Source organism: Podarcis filfolensis (assembly GCF_964270895.1).
Source record: "Podarcis filfolensis genome assembly, chromosome: 5".
Lineage (NCBI taxonomy): Eukaryota > Metazoa > Chordata > Lepidosauria > Squamata > Lacertidae > Podarcis > Podarcis filfolensis.
The window spans coordinates 62,256,374-62,279,985 of record NC_139608.1 but is presented as its reverse complement, the minus strand read 5'-3'; the positions used below and the strand labels follow the sequence as shown (position 1 = coordinate 62,279,985).

The 23,612-nt window shown below is 42.9% G+C and overlaps 1 protein-coding gene across 14 annotated transcripts in view; it reads right to left on the bottom strand.

Annotated features, from left to right (window-relative positions):
• Positions 1-23,132, bottom strand: part of EXOC6 (exocyst complex component 6) — a 92,490-nt gene extending 69,358 nt beyond the window's left edge. For 8 of the 14 annotated variants that reach the window (XM_083616145.1, XM_083616144.1, XM_083616151.1 and 5 more), the window contains exons 1-2: positions 22,807-23,132; positions 624-795 (exon numbers count right to left, since the gene is read on the bottom strand). In XM_083616145.1, the coding sequence (XP_083472271.1) occupies positions 624-795; positions 22,807-22,928 (294 nt within the window). In that variant the 5' untranslated portion in view covers positions 22,929-23,132. Of the gene's footprint in view, positions 1-623; positions 796-19,453; positions 19,611-22,806 lie in introns of those variants that run through there. The other 6 variants (XM_083616153.1, XM_083616147.1, XM_083616155.1 and 3 more) reach the window with 1 other exon arrangement.
• Positions 23,133-23,612: the final 480 nt, after the last annotated feature.

Here is a 23,612-nt window from a genome sequence, read left to right as displayed (position 1 = left end):
TTTTAATGCCGCAGGTGCAGGCAGTGTTCGACCTCAGACTTTCCCACATATTAAGTGACTCATTAGGTCATCATAATAAGGGAGCACATTCTAGTTTATTAAAAAACTCATTAATTTCTGAACAAAGATGCTCAATGACCTCATTGATGTTGTATTTGGTCTCTTGTTATCTGAATATCCTTTATATAATGCTGTTCTAATCATAACCTCTGGTGAACTATGCTCATTCTGTCTGGTGTGCATATTTTTCTTGCAAATGTGTAAAGAGAGCTAAAGGGACTAGTTATACCATTTACTTCGGAGGAAATCTCACAACATCTTTCTAAAGAATCCCAACAATTCCAACTGCTCTTTGAGAAAGCAGAGAAGCATTTGCTTGAGAAAGGAGAAAGCCTGCTAAATTTTGGGTACTTGTTAGAAAAATAGATTAAATTGCTAAAATATTTACATCCACAATCTTGCTATGGAACTATATTATCCTGTCTTCACCACTGTGATACCTACACCAATTAAAATGTTCCAGGCACAGAAATGTATCAGTATATTCGAAAAAGGAATGTGTGATTATGAAGTATGTTTTTTTCACTACTTTGCAGTAATTGTAATCATAACTAACACCTTACCTTGAGTTTTTCTGCATCAGCCCTTACTTTAAGAAGTTCTGTAATAGCATCTACAAAGCCTTGGTGGTGAAAATTGCACATCTTTTCAATCTCCTTGTCATGGTTACGTATGCATCCATCTAGCTTTTCCATAAACTTTTGGTGTGCATTTGGTTGATCATCATATACAGACCTGTCAAGTATATATAAATAATTACATTTGAGTTAGCAATTAGCAGGCTTTTAGAATTTTACTAATAACAGTAACTTTTCCAAATTTGTTTTTAAAAATAATAATCCAAGATTACACATGAACTAATAAATTTGCCACTTAATTCAGTTATCAATACCATCATAATTGCCTTTGGGAAGTGAAACACATAACCCAAGGCTTGAAAAATAAACTAAGACTTCATTTCATTAAGTCAGGTATTCAGCCAATCAAATCTCAGCTCTATTATTCATACCTTAGTGCTCTTCTCTTAGCATGCCAAAGAACAAAGATCTCCTAAACAGCCATTTATTAAAATAGACGAATTGCTGCTATACAAAATGTATGGCCTTCAACTATGCTAAATCATATTTCATCATTTTGCATGCCACTACGCAAATACAGTTCAAAATCAGCTTGCACAATCAGCCCCCTAGTGGAGAATGAATGCCACCTGCTCAATGTCTAAAAGCTCAAAACTTGGCTGCATTGTACTGCTTCCAGGAAAGCCTGCCTAGACAAACAGAAGTAAAATAACATAAATAATATAGGGCAATACTAATTTTTAGCACGGACATGCTCAAAACCCAGATATCAGATTCAGCATCACTTTCTTAGATGTTCTTATTTTACAACACTCTCTTTTCTACCCATTAAAAGGTACACATGGCTTACGGAATTTATATGTATATTTTTAATTGCATCAAAATGGAGCATTAACCACAGTGATTCCATTAGGCTGTAACCAAAGCTGTCTGATCTAGAGTGAATGTGGCTTCTGCTTCCAGAGTGGGACTTCACCTTCCTCTCTTCAGTCCCCATGGCTCCCTGGCATACCCTCAAAATCTGCTCTGGCAATTTGAGGGACCTTCCAGTGAAGATTTTGGGGGTCCAATGCAGATTTTGGGATGAGCTTTTATTCCAGTTATGTATGTATAAAGCCCCAGATGGGAGTCAGCCAGTGCCCATGGAGACTGGTAGAATGGAAGGCATGAAATCAATAGCAGAGCAAACTAATTCTCGCTTTGTTCACATCCTCCACCCTGCTCATAGACTGATAGAATTTTAGAGTTGGAAAGGACCCTGGGGATCATCTAGTCCAACCCCCTGAAATGCATGAATATGCAGCTATCCCATTCAGGGATCAAACCTGCAACCTTGGGGTTGGTCAACACCACATTCGAACCAATGCTGAACTCTAGAAAAGCAACACTGAGACTAAGGAGGTAGACAGGGTGGAAGTAAGGTTAGTCAGGTGGGAGGTGGCCTGCTGAAGACTGAGTTTGGTGGGGTAGGAGAGCCTCCGTTGGCCCCTAATCCAGGATATCTCAATAGACCTTCCTGTCAAGATAAAGGTAAAGGTACCCCTGACCGTTAGGTCCAGTCGCGGACGACTCTGGGGTTGCGGGGCTCATATCGCTCTATAGGCCGAGGGAGCCAGCATTTGTCTGCAGACAGCTTCCAGGTCATGTGGCCAGCATGACTAAGCCGCTTCTGGCAAACCAGAACAGCGCACGGAAACGCCGTTTACCTTCCCGCCAGAGCGGTACCTATTTATCTACTTGTACTTCGACGTGCTTTCAAACTGCTAGGTTGGCAAGAGCAGGGACAGAGCAATGGGAGCTCACCCTGTCGCAGGGATTCGAACCGCCGACCTTCTGATCAGCAAGCCCTAGGCTCTGTGGTTTAGACCACAGCGCCACCCACGTCCCTTCCTGTCAAGATACCAGACACCAAATTACACATCTTCCCCTTTGCACCAGCAACAATGACTCAGGGAGTGTTGCCCGGCATTTGCTGTTCGCATCAGTTTGCAAATGTCTCTGGGTAAATGCATATACACACTCATATACAAGCTTTTAAATGACATTGGCTCTGCTGCTGAGCAGAGGAGGGAAATCAACCAAGTGAGACTGGAAAAAGCACTCTCACTCACAAGCCAATGTGTCTGTTGGCAGAGGGAAGCAGAACATATGCAGGAAGGGCATTGGTGGAAGAACAAAAGAGGAATGGAAGTGTGGCCGAGGAGCATGGGAAATGAGAACAAGCAGAGATTGGCAGGCACGGGAAATTCAAGTCAGGCCACTGGAAGCCAAAACACAGTAAGAGGCAAAACAACGCCAATTACAGCTGCTGTCATGGAAGGCTTAGAGGATGCACCAGTCAGAGAAGTAGGGGGGGGGGGGGAAACATTCCTTGTCTTCTCTGAAATAGAACAGGAAAAGATACAGGAAACTCACAACTCTACCCAAATACAATCAAGCCCACTGCCACCCAGTGACCGAACAATATAACACCACTATCCACAGTTAATGTTTGATGAAATGCAAGCTAATGTATTGCCCTCCAGATGTTTAGGACCACAACTTCCATCATCCCTTACCATTGCCAAGCCAGCTAGGGCTGATGGGTGTTGTAGTTCAACACATCTAGAGTGTGCCAGGTTGGCGATCTCTGGTTAAGAGGAGCCAGCTTCAAAATGTGGTACAGGTATATGGTTTGTTTTAAACTAACAGTGGTTAGTGTTAAACAAAATTTGCTGGTGCAGGGAACACAGGAAGTAATGGTTAGTGAAAACTGAGAGCCATACAGGAAAATAGAGGGATTCTGGAGAGGAGACTAGGTTCACTCACATCAAGCTAAACCATGGTTTGCCATAACATTATGCATCCATAAATGACTTTGGCCCCAAATATCTGAAAGATTGCCTCCTTCCCTACAGACCCTCTCCAGTATTAAGATCCACAGAATGGTTCCTCTTGGTAGTTCCACTGCGCTCAGAAGTTCAGGGTGGTGGGGACCCAGGAAGAGGCATCCTTCACCCAGGCAGCTCCTAGGCTGTGGAATTCCCTCCCCACAGAGGTGTGTCTGGCTTACATTAAATAGTTTCTGCCATATACTAAAGATGAAAATGAAGACCACCACAGTCAACCACAAATAAATAACCACACCATTGGCCAACCCCAACCTCTCTCACCACCAAAGGAACACAAGTAAACAACAAAGAACCTGCACAAGCAATGCTGACACCAAACCCTACATATAATAAGTAAAATAGAAACATCGCCACCCGACCTCATCCCCACACATCTTTATAATAATAATAATAATTAATAATAATAATAATACTAATAAAATTTTATTTATATCCCACCCTCCCCAGCCAAAGCCGGGCTCAGAGCGGCTTTCCCCCCCCCCTCCACCTCTTTCCCCCTTTTCTTCCTAATGTCTCAACAAATGAAACTGATTTGTAAAAATGTTACATGGGGGGGGGGAATACGAGAGAGAGACATTGCACACACTTTTGTAAATCAAGAAAATCTTTAATAAAAATAAATAAATAAATAAATAAAAGATACACCCCTGGCCTTTGACACATAAGGCCTTCTCTGTAGTCATGCCCACCCTGTGGAACACCCTCCCATCAGATGTAAGGAGATAAACAACTATCTGACTTTTAGAAGACATCTGAAGGCAGCCTTGTTTAGGGAAGTTTTTAATGTCTGATGTCTTGCTGTGTTTCTTATTTATTGGAAACTGCCCAGAGTGGCTGGGGCAACCCAGTCAGATGGGTGGTGCATACATCTATCTATCTATCTATCTATCTATCTATCTATCTATCTATCATTTTCAGGACCCACTCTATTCCTATGTCTGTAATTCATTAACTGTTCCTAATACTGAATTTTAATTTGTAGAAACCCACCTTGGAACCTCATAGTGAAGGGTGAGTAATAAATTGAAAATAATAATAATGATATTGTAGATACTTATCTATAGAGGAATAATCAATTATGGAAACTAAGGGGGAATTATAAAACAGAGAACTCAACAGTGATTTACAGCAAAGGGAAGGCCAGCCAGAAAATTATTGGAAATACATACTAATAAAACTGATGCAGCTTCCTGAATACAATTACGTAAACCAGCTGTTTATGATCATTACCTATATGTGTACTTACAATGCAGCCCACCTTTCTCAAAGCATTATTGGCCCCATTTTGCAGGCAGAACACCAGCACAGAAAAAGAAAAGAAAATGGGTTCCTGATAGCAAAAAGAAAAGTGAAAATCCACTATGTATAAACTGCAGGAGATCGTAGTTTTATACTGTATAATGAAGGTCCTCCAAGTTTTCATTACAGATGTAATGTGTTGTCTCAAGGCATCCTGTCTTTCCAAAAGGATCATAATATACAATGTATAAAAGTGCCCACCCTTTCACATTTGCTGTTCAATATGAAGGTAGTACAGAATAAAGCAATCAACTGTCCATAGCTGTTTTGTGCTACACATGGAAATAGCACCATCTTGTGGGAGTTATAATACATCATTTCTTGCAGTGTCTCATGAAACAAGACAACCTTTTGCCTAACAGCACACACAATAAAGTATTTCTTGTATTGTCGCAAATTCTGTGATCCAAGAGAAATATGAAACAATATTTAATGGGTATGAGTGAACACAAATTAGAAATTATATTTTCTTTAGTGAAAGAAGAAGCAAGACGTTCACTAAACACTACCGCTGTTCACCCTCCAGTCACTTAGAAGAATAAAGGGGTTTCTTAAAAGTCTGGTTTATGTTGGGTTCATTTGAATGCACTCTGCATATCTTGTGTGCTGTTGGCAAGGAGGCTTTAAAAAAAATTTTTAAATTAAAATGAATTGTTGTGCATTACCCCATTCATAGCACACACAAATTGTTGAAGTTACATATGATCAGTCTTAACGTTAAACTGCTGACCCATTTTCCTTTTCACATGTTTTAAAACTCTTGTTAGGCAGTTTACTTATACACAACCTTTGTTTATACTTCTTTCTGTTGTGCATTTAAGCCTACTATGCAGTGATTTCTGAACAATGCCACATCTTCTTTTCTGCTCCTTTTCCATTTGAATTAACAGATAATGCAGATAAGAACCCATGTTCTTTATGAATTTACCATTTCCTCCAAGCCTGTACTCCTGAGAAAAGAAAGACTTGCAGCATTTCAAATTCATAGGATTTGTTGTATTTTCATCCAAATACTTCATTACCTATCCGTGCAAAATTCTGCTGATAAGAAAGCCCCACAATAGTAGGAATTCATGCAGTACAGTGATACCTCTGGTTACATACGCTTCAGGTTACAGACTCTGCTAATAAATAGTGCTTCAGGTTAAGAACTTTGCTTCAGGATGAGAACAGAAATTGTGCTCCGGCAGCGCGGCGGCAGCAGGAAGCCCCATTAGCTAAAGTGGTGCTTCAGGTTAAGAACAGTTTCAGGTTAAGAACAGACCTCCGGAACGAATTAAGCACCGGTACTTAACCTGAGGTACCACTGTTCTATGCTTTTGTTTTATTATTCACTGAAGTTCATCAATATCATGTGAACACTAGAGGGCAGCACTCCTTCACACAAGGTGTGGCTTACTGAATAAAATGAATCAGCAACACTTAAGGGAACATATAAGCTGCTTTATACCATTGGTCTGCCTAGCTCAGGGTTGGGTGACTGGCAGCAGCTACCATTTGTTTCAGTCACGACTCTTTCCCAGCCCTATGTGGAAATGCCAGGGATTAACAAGATCTTGGTTGGGATACTACAGATGCACATTAGGCCAGATTATGGGAGAAAGCACCACTTACATTAATTTCTGCAGGGGTACAAGAAAATTCTCCGAAAAGTTATTCATCATTGGCACATGTACCCTTGTTTATTTATTAATTTATTAAATAAAATAACTCAATCAGAAGATGCGAAATGTGGGCAAATGCAGGGATTTGGGATCTCACTTTCACACAGTGATGGACCTCTCCTTAAACAGGTTCTGGGCAACTTTTTGGTTTTTTTAAGGCGACTGAACAAATCATTCTGCTGGACTCAAAGCTTAATTTCATCTCAATCCACAACTAGACAAGGAGATGGTCGCATAAAAACCCCAATTACATAAAAATCCCTCTTGACAGAAGCTGAACGTTTACCATCACTAAACACTGGAGGTCTTTAAAAGCTGACTTAATGGGAGTAAACTGGGAGAATACCAGAACACAAATAATTGTGGCCTGGCTATCCCAGTCCACAAACAGATGGAGCTAGTAAAGCCAACTGGTAAAGGTAAAGGTGAAGGTGAAGGACCCCTGAACGGTTAAGTCCAATAAAGACGACTATGGGGTTGCGGCACACATCTTGCTTTCAGGCCAAGGGAGCCGGCGTTTGTCCACAGACAACTTTCTGGGTTGTGCGGCCAGCACGACTAAACCACTTCTGGTGCAATGGAACACCGTGGCAGAAGCCAAAGTGCACGGGAACGCTGTTTACCTTTCCGCCGCAGCAGTACCTATTTATCTACTTGCACTGGTATGCTTTCAAACTGCTAGATTGGCAGGAGCTGGGACAGAGCAACGGGAGCTCACTTCGTTGCGGGTATTCGAACCGCCGACCTTCCAATCGGCAAGCCCAAGAAGGTCAGTGGTTTAGACCACACCACCACCCGCGTCACAAGGGCATGGGCACTCACATCACCAAGGCCACCTGGGCCTCCATGCGCAAAGCTAGATCCAAGATATGCTCCTGCTCTTTCAGAGCAGTGCCACTTATTCAAGAAGAGGACTTCTTCCCGGTTCTTGAACATGAGAACAGTCCACCCCATCACCTCCTTCTTGTCAGATTGAGCCTCAGGTTATTGGCCCTTATCCAACCCATCACTGCATAAGTTAAGCACCTGCATAGCCTCCCCAGCTTCAAACTGAGAGATACTGAGCCTCATCAGCATCCGAATGACGCTGTGTCCCAAATCCCCGGATGATTACTCCTAGTAGGTAAAGGTAAAGGGACCCCTGACCATTAGGTCCAGTCGTGGATGACTCTGGGGTTGCCAATCAGAAGGTCAGCGGTTCGAATCCCCACGACGGGGTGAGCTCCCGTTGCTTGGTCCCTGCTCCTGCCCACCTAGCAGTTTGAAAGCACATCAAACTGCAAGTAGATAAATAAGTCTTGCTTTACTGGCCAAGGGAGCCGGCATTTGTCCGCAGACAGCTTCTGGGTCATGCGGCCAGCATGACTAAGCTGCTTCTGGCGAACCAGAGCAGCTCATGGAAATGCCGTTTACCTTCCCTCTGGAGCGGTACCTATTTATCTACTTGCACATTGATGTTCTTTCGAACTGCTAGGTTGGCAGGAGCTGGGACTGAGCAACGGGAGCTCACCCCGTCGTGGGGATCCAAACCGCCAACCTTCTGATTGGCAAGCCCTAGGCGCTGAGGTTTAGACCACAGCGCCACCCGCGTCCCTAGTGCCTAGTAAGTACATATAGATATTAAACAACATGAGTGACAGAACCCCACAGCATAAAAGCCAAGGGGTCAAGCAGAAGTTTGGTAGCAGGCCTGATGAACAACCCTACCTCCATGCCTATCCTCAGGGCTGCTAACAAACTTTTGTTTGTTCTAACTACCAAATTCCCAACGTTGATCCAGCTTCCTCATATATACAACCAGTCTCTGCTGAAACACAGAAACAAAAGTAACAAAAGCTTAGCAAAATGTGGTTCTAGTTCCATGCCTGTCTAACAAAACTGCTATTAGACCGTAACCTTGAATTGTGCACGCAAGGGGAAGTTTTCAAATATTCAAACAAAGCTCACTGGACCCTGAAATACACACACAAGATACTGCATTTCAAATTGGATGCTGTCCAAACCGTAATTAGCATAACCCAAATGTGACAGTACAAAAAACAACAACATTACATTATTGCAGCAATTTCTCAGGAAGCCTTGCCACAGTTTCTGCTCTAACAACCTACCAACATACATTTGTGACTAATCACCAGCGCCTGATGCTAATTTTTCCTGTATTTCATGTAGCTTTCTGAACACACACCCTTAAAATCTTTCCTAAAATGGTGCCCAGGTGCTTCCTGCAATTCAGCAACCGATTTAATATGGTCATATTCTCAATCCCTAAACAGACTTGCAGACATTATCTCTTCCATCCCTGTTAAAAAATAAGTCACTGCTCTACTTAGAAGATTACAACATGCCGAAAGAATGGAATCTGCTTAAATTTTGCAAACAGGGGGAGATAATTTATTAATCTTAGTTCTGCCTGATTTGGCACGTTTTCCTGTATGTGCAGTTTCTGTGAATTGTTCTCACTAATAGTATCCTGTTTCTATGAGCAGGAAAGGGCTGAGTACAGTTTGTTAGTTAACATTGCTTCCTATAACCAGGGTCAATATTCTGTAGTAGTGACACTACAGCAGTTATTGTTCAGTCTGGATAAGCATGTATCACACTGATGGCTGTTAATGGACATCCTTTGTAGTGAAATGTCAACGGATAATCAGTAAACCCAGATTTGCAATGGACTTCCTTCTTCCTGTTTTTACAGCGCAAAGCAAGGAGATGCCTCTTCCTGCAAAGCTTTTGTGCTACTTACCAATTTTATACAATAAGCCTTCCCAGTAATAAGCAAGTTTGCCATTTTGTAACAGAACAAGACATTGAAGCCCACATTCTGTTTGCAAAGATCTGTTTTCAACCGATTGCATCCAACATGAATCCTATTCATCGAGTAAATTCACTAAAATGAATGAACTTGAATTTCTCATGTCCGTTCATATCAGTGGGTTTGCTCTGAATCAGATTAATGTTGGTTACATCCCAAATGCAGCTCCACCTTTGCAGCAAGTTATCAAACTATTTCATTAACGGGAAAGCTGTTTACAAATTTAAGTGTTTGCTTTAAAATGTTCACAAATCTTAATTCCTCTTGCCACCACCTTTCAACTTAACCCCTGTAAGAAATCAGGCCAGACAGAGAACACCCAAACACACCTAGCAATGTTGTGCTTAATGCTTAAGCTCCTCTTGATATGTCGATAAAAAATGAACAAGAAGTTTACGAATGGGAAACTGGTAGAATAGGTTCGTTCATATACTACCAGAAAAATATCTGAAAATTGGCCTTGATTCTACACTAAAAGATCTACATTGGCTCCCAGTATGTTTCTGAGTACAGATCAAGGTGTTGGCATTGACCTTTAAAGTCCTAAATGGCCCCAGCCCTGTATACCTGAAGGAGCATCCCCATCCTTCAGCCCGGACACTGCAATCTAGCTGCGAAGGCCTTCTGGCAGTTCCCTCACTGCGAGAAGTGAAGTTACAGGGAACCAGGCAGAGGGCCTTCTCGGTAGTGGCACCTGCCCTGTCCCTGTGGAGCACCCTCCCATCAGACATCGAAGACATAAACAATTATACTACTACTCAAGTGATTGGTTGGGAGATGTATTTTATATCCCAAACTCTCACTATTTCTGTTATCTCAACCTTGCAATGAATAGTAAGATTCACAAGAAACAGATAGGGTATTAAACTATAATTTATGCTGTGACAACTAAGCTCATGCTCTTTTCTGGGCACAATAATGCAAATGCCGCAGATCAATACTTTAATAGTGACAGCATGGAAATCTTTCCAGCAAATGCAGTCACAGGATCCAGTAAAATTCCTGAATGGACCTGGAAGCATACCCATTTCCACATAATTTACTTTCAACACAGAAACCCCAACACAAAGCAAGTTCCCATAACTTACACATTCACTTCTTACAGCAATCACTTTTTGTGGCTTATCTTACACTGCCATTTCTTTACCGGCTTCCTACATGAAAACAAGCTTCCATGATATCATCGTTCAGGCATTAAGAGCAATATTACTTCCTAGCACGCTTCTGCAAAATGGACATTTTCCATTAGCATCCAGCAAGTAATACAGCAAGAAGAAAAAGGTGGCTCTTAGGCCATTTAGCCTGCCCAACTCTCTTTTGGCACAAGCCAGAAAACAAAAAGACCAAGCTTTGAGAAAGGATGTATAGCAGGAACAGAGCTGTGTCAGGAACAGAGCAGTCAGTGTGCCCATTTGAGTCCTGCAGAATGGCCACTGCCTGGTACCCATTAGCGGCCCAGATTTCTACTTGTTTCATTTTAAAGCACGCAATGAGATTTCAGAGCATCTTCTCCACCTGCCGCGTGAGTGGGTTGGCCCCTGCAAGGAAGAGACACAGACCCCATTCCCACCTCAAGTCCTCTGACATACACAGGGGACTTGTTATCTATGTTTGGGAGCAGCCGAAAGCAGGAAGAGACTATCGCTAACTACCCCTAAAGGACAAGAAGAAAACAGTCCTTCTCCTTCCATGGGTCCTTTGGATTCCACAGAAGAAGAGAAACGCTTTTGTGCCATGCTTTGGAGCACCTGAAAGTGGCCAATGAGACATTTGCTGTCTTAATTGTTTCATGAAATGAGAGGTTGACTAACCTAGCTCAACCCTAGTGCTAGAGGGGAAAGGACCCATTGAAGGTGATAGGTAGGTGGCTTCGCCAACAATGAACATGAGGATGCTTGGAGAGCAAGGGGAAAGAGTCTATTTTCCATGTATTCAAGGACATCACCTATGCCACGTTTGCACATTACAATATTCATCCAGATCCAGGGTCAGCTGCTATCTAAATGTACATTCAGATGGAATGAGGGACACAGGAGGAGTGTGGGGTAAAAGACTAAACTGGTTTGGTGCAATGAAGAAGCATTTACTAGGGTGCATGGAAAGTCAGAAAGATTGGAGCATTTGTTCACTATTTCACAATGCATAATAAAAATCTATCGAGTTTAATTTTATCAGGTCTCTTTGATCTTTTTAAAAAGGATAATCAACATTTCATATTATTTGTTGGCAGCTCCACATTTCTCTGATGAAGTCTTTATAGCAAAAAATAAAAACATTCCTACAGCATACATGGAAAACACATAAAATATTATATGATTGTATAGGCATGATTATGCGCATCACACCATGGCAAAAGCAAGTTTGCCCTAAGTATACAACCAACAAAAGAAATATAGCCAAACATGACTTGCTTCCAAGTTAGTGTACACCCAACATTGAAAATCTTCACATTTACTCTTTACACTTTTAGACATGCACTTAAACAATGTTAGTTACACAGACCTAAAAAAACAAGTTATAAAGCATCCTTTACTGTAGTCACTTGTTAACTAAATGAAAGTACTGCATGGATGAACTGGCAGGGGCAAAACTGAACCTTGTGCTCTTTCTGCTGGCAAAGAAAAACTAAATTACTTAGTTAACATTTTGGTGACCAAATCTTAAAATCAACATATATAACTGTGGGAATCAACTAACATCATCTCAGATCAAGATCTGGCCACAACTATTGAAACTATAGCAAAATAAAAAGCTTTTAAAGCACAGCACACAGCATGTTTAGACAGGACTTTCCCTAGCTGTTTGTGTGGAGTATATCAGCCATGCACTTGAACTTGCTATACTTGATCTCTAAAACTATTAATTTCAGCTTAAGAGCTAGAGGACAGATTAGACTCTAGATACAACAGCTTTTAAGACTTACTAACAGCAATCCACTGACATCAAAGAGGCACCTGTAAAATTACAATTGTATGCAATGTATTATCAGACCAAAATATTGAAGGCAGTGAACTTATTCTACATGATTTTCCCAAATACTAGTTACTTTCTAGACATAGCCAAGTGTTAAACACACCAGCCATGTCACACTATGTAGCCCTAACAAAAAACTGTGCTTGCTGACTGGTCCCACCTCCTGACATCTGCGCATACAGTACAAACGTATGCAACTCAGATGTTGATCTTGCCCATAACACCATCAGGTAATTCAAGATTAGAGGGGTGTGTGTTATTGTACCAGTTTAGCAATGAGATTTATATCCCCTCCATCCCCCATGGTCATTGTAACCCACTGGAGTTCTAGCTTCAAATGTTGGGTTGCAGTTCTGTGCACAGTTATGCCTTTGTCACTTATTAAAAGGAAATTTACATACATAAGAGATTGCAAAACCTTAAGAGCTGAAATAACAGAGTTTGACAGAACTTGAATATTCTGTGGAGGTCAGCAAGCTAAAGAAACCAAGAGACTGACAATACCCAAACCAGAGTACTTCTCAAAGGAAGTAAAGATGACCTTATCATGTACACATTTGTCCAAAGCAGAACCTAATCACATGCAGTTGGGCGAGAGTTCCATTGCACAGGGAGACATTTTTCCTCTTACTCTAGCAATGACAGAGGAAGCGATGGTAAATACACACTGCAGGGTTATTTATAGGCAATTGGGCTACTAGAACTAGACAGCTATACCTCACTTGTCTGGTAGATGCCTCACTTACCTTGCCAAGGACAGTTTTAGCCATTCCATTACTCCAGGCAGAAAGGCAAACAACAGAATCTTGTGGCCCCTTAAGGACTAGCAGATTCACTGTGGCATAGGCTTTCACAGACCACACAGTCCGCTAAGTCTGTGCCGTAATTTGGCTCAGTGGTACTCAGCTAAAATTGATGTTCACTGATTTCAATAGGTCGACTCTGCAAAAATCTTAGTTGAATGCCACCTTTTTTCTTTTAAGTTGCCCCAGGACTCCTGGTAGCTTGTGCTACCCTTCTGGAAATGGTTGCAACAGAAAAGGAAATCCCTTACAAAAGAGATTTTCCTTCTACAGCAAGCAAGAGGCATTGGGAAAATGTTCTTTATTTGAGTTCACAAAGCAGTGAAAGTCAACCCTAGCTGGTTTTAATATAAAAGGGTAGGGAGGAAGAAAGCCGAAGGCTCTGTAACAATATTGCTCAGCTTAATAATCTTTGAAATAAAGGAATATTTACAGAGCTTCAGCAAAAATCCTCCTCCCCCGGTATTGCGAAGACCACCATTCAAGCAATATGATAGGACTTAATAAAAACTACAATTATTATTTTTAATTTCTTGCTCTTCCATTCTTAAGTTATTGGGTTATTATCAACGCCATGAGTCCAAAAAGGTTATGTTTCCATTCTAGCGATAACCTGAAAAGAAGAAAGGCTCCAGTACCTTTCCTGTTTTGTATCTCTCACAAACAGCACGTTTACTTGAAAGTATATCCAAATGTATTCAATGGGATTTCTCCCAATACAAGTGTGTGTGTGTGGTTGTTCCTTCAGTTCTAAGCAATTGCTGAGAGAAGGAAGAACAAACAGGCAAATCATCTCCAGCTATTGACTGCTGAATCCTCTGCCAGTTCTATTACCAGCTTCTTATATTAGGTTATCTTAAGCCGTGGAATTAGAAATTACACCCTTTCCCACTGCACATCTGAAGTTAATGTTTCTCCTATCAGCTCACTCCGAAACCTTTATTATTTCTGATGGTTGTCTCAGTTTCACTGAAGAAAGCAAAATGCAATGCTGAAATCTGAAGTGACTCCAGAGCTTAGCATGGCTTAAATCCATCCAAAGAAGAGTCAAAGGAAAACATTGGCCCTGCACATATTTGATTCTATATGGTGCTGTGCCAATTCTGAGCAAAGCAGACATAAAACAGGCATAGGGAAAGCCTCAGAGGACACAATCAGCAAAGAGGCTACTGTGAAGCATATAGTAGCGAATGGTATACTGGGTGCTGTTAAGTGATGAAACCACCAGGAAAGAATCGTAACAACATCCCTAGTGCCTGTTAGAACTGCTTGGTCTCCCTGAAAAACAAGCTTCGTGCAATCTCACTTTCTGGACCATTGTTTCTTGAGGCCTGAGGTAATGACTGCCCTTATACCATCCTTCTCAAGTTCACTGAACATCCAAACATCAACAAAAGCAATGTGTACGCAGGTGCCTTAAGCACACACATGACTTTCTTTGAAGTTCTGTTGTGAAACTGAGAATTACAGAGCATTAAGTGAGGCATCGCCACATAATTTGAATGCAGTATTGTTGCAAGAATATACTGGTGTTTTTGACCTAGAAAACATGGGCCCATTGTCTTATGCTTCCATCTTTCACTAATAACCTAGAGTCAATGAAGCCCAGGTATCAAATACAGTTTTTTAGTGTGGAAAATGTCTTCAATAAAACTGTAACCTGAATTTAATTTAATTTAATTCACACAGCAGTAGCAAATATACAACTCTGCATGATTTCTTTTTTTTTAAAAAAAATGGATATTGGGGAGTTTTAAACTATGATATAAGAAAGAAAAAATAACTTTCAGGAAAAAAAATAACTGGGAGTGGTTAGTGTGTCAAAATAGGACCTGGGAGACCAGAGTTCAAACTACCACTCATACATGAAGTCCAATGGGCCAGTCGGAACATCTCAGCGTAACCTACCTCACAGGGTTGTTGTGGTGATTAAATGAGGCAGATGAGACAGCAGCGTAGCAACTCCTGCCAGCACCTGGGGTGGACCAAAGGTGTTGATCTTTTTCCACATACCTAGCATTTTTGAAGGATGAACAATGGCTCTGCCCCCCTGCAGCTCTCCTGCTGCCAGGCAGCCCCCCCCCCGATGCCCAGTAGCCACTGTGCCACCCCCCGCCCCTGCCTAGCTGTGCCACTGGGCGGAGAACCATGTACAGTGGTACCTCGGGTTAAGAACTTAATTTGTTCTGGAGGTCCATTCTTAACCTGAAACTGTTCTTAACCTGAAGCACCACTTTAGCTAATGGGGCCTCCCGCTGCTGCCGCGCCGCCACTGCGCAATTTCTGTTCTCATCCTGAAGCAAAGTTCTTAACCTGAGGTACTTTTTCTGGGTTAGTGGAGTCGTCTGTAACCTGAAGCGTCTGTAACCTGAGGTACCACTGCACTGCACTTTGAGCTCCTTGGGGAAAAGGTGAAGCATAAGTGCAACAAATAACATGACAGGTATTCCAGCAGAGAAGTACGGGAGACAACAATATCAGATGCTTACTAGACATAAATTGGGGCAGGGGTGGAATGAAGGCCCTGAAATAGGCTCTCCAAAGAATTTAACCATTATCCAAGCTCCCAAAAGCTGAAGTTAGTTCCCCATCTCAGATCATCTTGTGTTAGACCCCTGCCTTATTTCACTATACTGTATAAAGTTGGTGTGTAGTAAATTGAAAACATGGATACACGCGGGTGGCAAAGTAATTTTCACTTGTTCAACTTCTTCCCAAAGCTACAGTTAAAAAATGTATCAGTATCTAGTTCTGCAAAGTCACTACTGTACATACTATGTCATTCTACCTGCAGACTTGCAATGCACTTTAGTGAAGAAGACCTTGTTTCAGTCTCTGCAAGCAACTTCTTATGACACAAGGTATACCGACTGTATTAGAAAACCAGGTCCTTATGTCTAAATGATATATCTGCTAAAGGCTGTTTGTACAAAAAAAAATGTGTGTGTGAGTGTGTGTGTGAGGAGAGAGAGAGAGTATACACACATGCACACACAAACCTTGTTCACAGTAAATATTTAGCCTAAGTTCCAATACACTTTTTGCCCTATAATGCAGAAAGTGCCTTAAATACTTTTCATACTGCAGTAGCGCATATATATATAACCTTATTAAATACTGGTCGGAAGCAACAGGTTCAGCTTTGATAAATATCTATCTATTTCAAAAGTTTTAAGAGGGTTTCTACAAGCCTAGTTAAAACAGCCATAACACTGATAATATATGTTTTAAATGCAATGTTTTAAATGCAACATAAGTTGTTCAACATATCCAGTGCTAGTAGCATAGTTGGTTGTAGCAAGATGTAACCCATTACTGTTTCAAATGCATTGTTACAATGGTTATATAATAAATTGTTGCACACACAAATCTGAAGTCGTAAACTTTACCAGGCAAAGAGTGGATTTCCTATCATATTGTGCAAGAATCTCTTCCACAGAAAATTTGCCTACACAGCTGACTTATGCACAGCATTTCCAGTGGTTCATAATTCTACAAGAGGCAAATAAGCAGTGTGCACAACATGAAACTCCTCTGGGCACATAGAACATTTGTTTCTCTTTTGTAGGCGAGAATGGGAAACCTAGATAGATAGGTATAGATAAATAGATGATAGATATAGATCAGGCATAGGCAATCTCCAGCCCTCCAGATGTTTGGGACTACAATTCCCATCATCCCTAACCATTGGTCCTGTTAGCTAGAGATGATGGGAATTGTAGTCCCAAACATCTGGAGGGCCTATGCCTGAGATAGATAGGTAGATAGATAGATAGATAGATAGATAGATAGATAGATAGATAGATATGGCCAACAACTCAACAGACACTTTGCCTGTAGAAAACCTAATGAAAGAAATGGGTTTCTTTCAAACCTTGTGCAGCTGGTGTCCCTGCATCAATCCCTCCTACTGTAAAGGGGAACTGAACGAATTGCTTTTGGGAGATTTGTCTACTCATAATGAAAATAAAAGTTTCATGAAGGCAAGTATTGATTTGTTTTTCAGCTTTAAGGAACTTCAGTTCTGGCGACAGAATGAGTGTGCTCACTTTTGTAATGGGCTTCCAACCTCAGTGGAGCTTGACAGCTTGTTTAAGATTTTGACTGGCTTCAGTATGCCAGAGCAGAAGAGAAAGAGCATAGAGCCTGCATGTAGCACAAATAGAGTACGGAAGCAGAGTTTTTGGAGAGGATCTTGCTGGCAATCTAGCCCCTTGCTGGATGCAGGAAATGCAGAGCTAGAGCACACACACACACACACACACACACACACACACACCCAACAGCTGGCTGTCTAACCTCTACTTGAAGACCTCCAGCAAGAGAGATACCTCTGCTCCCAAGTAATTGGTCCCAGTGCCAAATTTCTCCATTAAAAGTTTATCCTACTGTTCAACCAAAATCAAACATCTTTTAACTTAATCCATTAGTTCTGGTCCTGTCCTCTGGGGAGCAGAGAGCAACTATTTGCCCTCTTTTCTGCAATGGTCCTTATTTAAGTGAGGAGTCCTATCATGTAACCCCCCCCCCATCCTCTTCTCCAGCCTAACCATACCCAGTTCCTTCAACCTTTGCTAACAGGAAAAGCAAGCCCTATCTCTGAACATCACCCCACTTTTTCCTCATCCTTACACTCTTTCATTATTTCCCGATTTAATATTTCTTTTGTGAATTCAACAAGCAAGCACTGAGAAATGGGGCACAGCATCTTCTACCTGAACACAATATTAGAATCGAACATATCCTCAGTCTAGACCAGCCTTTCTCAACCTTGGGCTCCTGCGTGTTGTTGGATGACAACTCCCATCATCCCTTGCTAGCAGGACCAGTGGTCAGGAATGATGAAAGTTGTAGTCCAACAACAAGGTTGAGAATGACTGGTCTAGACAGATGACATAATGAAACATCAGAACCACTATGCGATGAAACATCTACCACCAAAATATATCCTAGCTTCATGCTGTAGAACTGTCCCATGGCACAAGAGAGGTGTGTTGCAAGCAAGATGAAAGGGGGAGGAAAATCACTAAGACCTAAAGTTATTCTAGCCACCAGAGAGCCACCTTTATCTTTGCGGAGATATGCCCACTGGATGGTGCAGCAATAAGTAATTAGTAAAGATTTGCCCCAGTTCTTTGGCACAGGTTGCAACTATAAAGCATGTAATTAGGATCAGGACATTGTAGTGAGAAACAATAAGAGCAGCCTCGTTTCCACATAAGATTAGTGAACACAACACTTTCAAAGGAAGCCGATTTACAAGTCCAGTGACTACATAAATAGCAAGACACACCCACTGGCTTTCACAGGTCCAAAAAAAATACAAACATCCAAACTGTTCCTCCAACCACAATGGGTAATACTTAATCCAACTCTTATGTTCCTTCCAATATATTTCACAACTATTTCACACAAGATGAGGCAAGAACCAGAGTCTATCAGATGTAAGCTTTGCAAGTGCCAAGGAAAACAAAAAAACAGAAATGGCAGAAGAGAGCTACAAAAAAATTAAAAACAAACGTATTAGAGTATCTTCATGATAGCTACAGGGATACTCTAATTAAGCAAAACAAATACAGTGCCAGAAAAGGTCAGGCCAATATCAGTTGCAGAGGAACTTCAGTAATAAAACTAAAAGGTGGGGGCATTTGTCAGGACAAATGGATAACTACCGAACCCATTTCACCCTAGCATTTCACCTAACAGGATTTTCCAAAAAGGTGTCTCCCCTCTTCATTTGATAGGTCATTGGTCTCCAAACACAGGCAATTAGTACAAATTCAGAACTCAGGAAACCCAAATGCAACTTCTCTAGAGGAGTGCATTTTCTCTCTCATTTCAAGGAGCGCAGAACTGAATTTCTCAGACTATTGATTAACCCGATATGCCTGTCTTGGGAGGCCAGGTGAGCTGTCAGATAATGAGGAAGGAGGAGGAGGAAGGCAGACCTCTCCCCCTCCCCTTCTTTTCGGTTTAAAGAGGAGCCTGCAAAGGGCAGAGGTGAAGTGTCAGGCTGAAGTAGGTACAATAGACAAGATACACGAGAGAGAAAGACGACAGAGGAACGGGGGAGGGGGGCACCAGCAAGACAGACCACCGCCCCAAGACGTTGGGAAGGGCAAGAAACTCCACAGTGGGGAAGACTTAAAAGGCTCGGAGGAATCTCCCTTCCTGAGACTTGGTAGGAAAGGGGGCACCTCTCCCGAGAGCCTGCTCCCCGCAGCCAATGTGCGCGTGTGCCTGGGGAGGAGCTGTCATTGCTCTGGCTCCTGCTGTGGCAACCAGAGAGAGATGGGGGGGAGCGCGCAGGGGGGGGAGCCTGGCACGTGCAGCCCCTGCGCCTGGCCGGGGAGAGCCTCCCCCGCCCCCTCACCTCAAGGTGGGTCCCACACAGGCCGTCTCGGTGCTCTCAATCTCCTGCAGGATCCGCTCATGCTCCGGCAGGCTCTCCGCCATCTTGGATGGGAGGGAAGCGAGCGGAGGCGCGCAGAGGGAAAGGGCGAGAGCGAGGAAAGCGAGGCAGCCCGCGGGGGAGGGAGGGAGGCTCGAAGGGGCGGGGCGAGCCGCTGCGCAGAGGAAGCGAGCCAATCAGCGAGCCGGAAGGAGCCGTCGACCTTCGGAGGTGCCCGCCTCCTGCAGAACTCCCTCGGGCGCGCGTTGGCCCGGACTGGGGCGCGGGGCGCTCCTGCTGTGGCAGCCGGGGAGCTGGGGCAAGGAGCCTTCCCTCGCTGCGGGTCGGGGAGGCGCTGGAAGGCGCGGGGTTGCTGAGCACCAAGGAGCTCCTAATTTGGAGTCAGTGGCACAAAGTTCAAGGGGACGTCCTTCCCCGCCCAGAAAGCCTGTTTCCAGCCAATGGGCTGGGGGCCTAACTCTGCGCATAGCGCTAGGCTCTGCCCAGCTCCGCGCTTATTGATTCCCTCTCTCCAACCTGTCCCTGCAGCACGATCCTGTGCGTGCGTATTTGGAAACAGGGGTGCTAACTTGAATAAAATATAAGGGGCAGGTAAGCCCCTTCCTGCACAATCGATCACGTAACGTGGTGCACGTACACCATCTAAATGGCAATGTGCATTAACTTGGGGGCGGCGATCCCGTCAAATATTTTATTAGAGGAGGCGAAGCGACTTCGGCCCCCAGGAGTTGGCTCCTATGCTTGGAAGCAAGTCTTGCTCACGCTTACTTGGAGGTATACGGCCAGAAGCCTGCTTACATGCTGGACTCAACGGGGCTTACCCAGCCTGACAGCCCAGTCCTAGGCAGGGGTCGGCGCACCAAACCCCAACCGGGGAGGGAGGAGGGGCATCACACACTTAGATGCTCCTACCTCTGTACAGGACTGGTCTGCGCATCTAAAACGACTTGGAGGCGCTTCCAGACGACCTGCTCGTTGAGCATTCGTCCTGATTGGTCTGCAGAGATATTAGACGGACGATGTTGGCTGTTGAATGAGCGTTCCCGCTTGTTTGTTTACGGGGAGGTACTTTGCGTCGCTTTCCTTATCGCAAACGTCCGATCTTTGGAAGCAGGTTTGTGGCAGAAAAGCTCCCACTCCTCCACAACCCGGATTTGTCGGCATGTGGGCTGAATCCTACCCGAAAATATCGGCAGTCTGGAAACGCCCTCAGATGGTCGCTGAAGTTCTGTCTTTAGAAGAGGTGGGTGGGATGGGTGTCTAGTTATCCTACGCTAAAACGGTACTCTGCACACTCTCAATGGGTCTCTCCTTTTTATAACAACACCTTCACATATCCCAGAGCAGAACACCGACAGCGCAAACACTTTCTTGATAAATACTTAATTGCATTTATCACTTTGAGCCACTGTATCTGGAAATGGGTTTGTAAATACCTCATAGGTATTTACTTATGAGGAGAGAGGGTAAGGCAATACAAGCTCTTTGAACTGAAAAAGGCAGGGACCAAAATAAAAATATATATGTTAAATTGCTTTGGTTTCTCATAAAGCTAGGCCCAGTTGACGTCCTCCTATGCTTACTTGCAGTTCAACCTGAAACACTATTCAGATGAGGAAAGGGCAACAGGAAGAAACAGGTCAGCTGGATAGAGGGATGTTAAAGGGTAAAGGGACCCCTGACCGTTAGGTCGAGTCGCGGATGACTCTGGGGTTGTGGCGCTCATCTCGCTTTACTGGCCAAGGGAGCCGGCGTATAGCTTCCGGGTCATGTGGCCATCATGACTAAGCTGCTTCTGACGAACCAGAGCAGCGCACGGAAACGCCGTTTACCTTCTCGCCAGAGTGGTACCTATTTATCTATTTGCACTTTGATGTGCTTTCAACTGCTAGGTTGGCAGGAGCAGGAACCGAGCAACGGGAGCTCACCCCATCGCAGGGATTCAAACCGCCGACCTTCTGATTGGCAAGCCCTAGGCTCTGTGGTTTAACCCACAACGCCACCTGCATCCCTCCAGAGGGATGTTAGGGTTGCCATATTTTGAAGAACAACAACAACAAAAAAGACACATTTGCCAGTGCCTGGGGCAGGAGGGGAGGGGGAGCGGGTGCCATCTACAATGTCCCTTCAAAATATACCAAAACAACATAAAAAGTAGCTGCTCCCACACCCCCGGACAGTTCGGCAAATTCAAGAATTCCACCCAGACAGAAAAATTACCCCTTAAAAAGAGGACATGTCCTAGAAAAAGAGGACATATGGCAATCCAAGAAACATCCTCCTATCCTCACAGAACCAGGAGGGAAGGAGGCAGTGTTGCTACTATGGTTCTTCCATAATTTTTAAACAACGTTCTACCTTGACTGAAATACAAATAGATATTAACAAATTGCTTTTCCACTCTATTTTCATCGGGTGAAGAACATATGAAACAGGGGGGAAGTTAAATTTGCTAAAACTGTGACATGAAAATAAAAATATCCTGGGTGATGTGCAATGTTTGTCCACTGCTTTCAATGGGTCTACTCTGAGTATGACTTACGGTAGTTGGCTCTCTCTCATAGTTTTCCTAGCAGAATCATCTTTGTAAACTGATCCTTGTGGCAGCAGAGCCATGCTATTTTTAAAAAAACCTCTGTCGGGTACTAAAAATAAACTTGAATATGATACCTTGTAATCAAATATATAATATGGCCATGGAAACGCAAATGTATTTTCTTTCTTTTTTCTTAGCTAATTTCTGTATTTTAGCCTATAGTAAGTTAATGTGCTACTATGAATGTCAACCCTTTCGGTAATTCACTCTGCACTAGCTGCACAAATACCTTTTAATCATCAAAGCTATATCTGCATGGGTATGAAATGTAATCCACTCCCTGGGGGTTGGACGGGGGGAGGGACACACACACCTATTTTTCAAATATAACATTTTCTTAGACTCCAAAAGCAGGGGAAATAAAGAGTATACATTCACAGAAACCAAAGCAATACCATCAGCAAATCATGTGCCCCAATGCAAAGCTGCTTCCAGCACAGAAATCCAAATAACGCCACTGAAGAACTGAGTCTTAGGAAGAACCTCGCCTTAACTTATGGAACCTAAATTCTTTTCATGGAAATAACACATTTCATTAAAATCAAGGGATGTGCTTCAATTTCAGAGGTGTCAATTTTTACTGGTTGTTTTAGGAACAGCTAAACCTACTGAGGTCGGAAGGAATGATAGGATAGCTCTGTATAACCAAACATAAATAAATAAAACCACCCCCAAAGGACAGAATAAAGTGCATTCTTTGTGATATGATGCTACTTACCCTAAAGTGATTCCTAGAGGCAGCTCCAAGTACTTGATCTCGCCAAGAACAGTTTCATATACGTTATCTTTGTTTTCTTCTGCATAAAATCCTGCTGCATTTGGGCTGGTATTTATAGCCATGGTCAAATATTGAACGGTTTCAGTGTTAAGGGAGGACCTTCTCCTCTCTTACTATTACCGCTGAAATGAAAAATGGTCAGCAATGAGAAAGTTAGGCATGAGAAAACAAACCCTGGATTGACTCTGGCAGTCCTGAAAATGTTCTGCCCGCAAGTGCTGTCACAGCTGTCGTTCCCCTGCCAGCACTGGTAACCTTTTGCTTATGACTCCAGTCTCGGTCTTCTCCTTGAAGCCAGGTCTACTTAATACATACCGATTTTGATGTAACAGGCAATGTATTTGCTAAAACACTGCATGTGCAAAATATTTTTATACATCCATAAAGTACAATAACAACCTTGTAAAGTATACAATTTGGGGGGGTCCCTCCCCCCAACTTTATTTACCCTTCTACACAGGTTCTGTTTCTCTTTCTTTCTTTCTTTCTTTCTTTCTTTCTTTCTTTCTTTCTTTCTTTCTCTCTTTCTCTTTTTTACAGTGGTACCTCAGCTTAAGAACTTAATTCGTTCTGGAGGTCCACTCTTAACCTGAAACTGTTCTTAACCTGAGGTACCACTTTAGCTAATGGGGCCTCCCACTGCCACCGTGCGATTTCTGTTCTCATCCTGAAGCAAAGTTCTTAACCCGAGGTACTATTTCTGGGTTAGCGGAGTCTGTAACCTGAAGCGTCTGTAACCCGAGGTA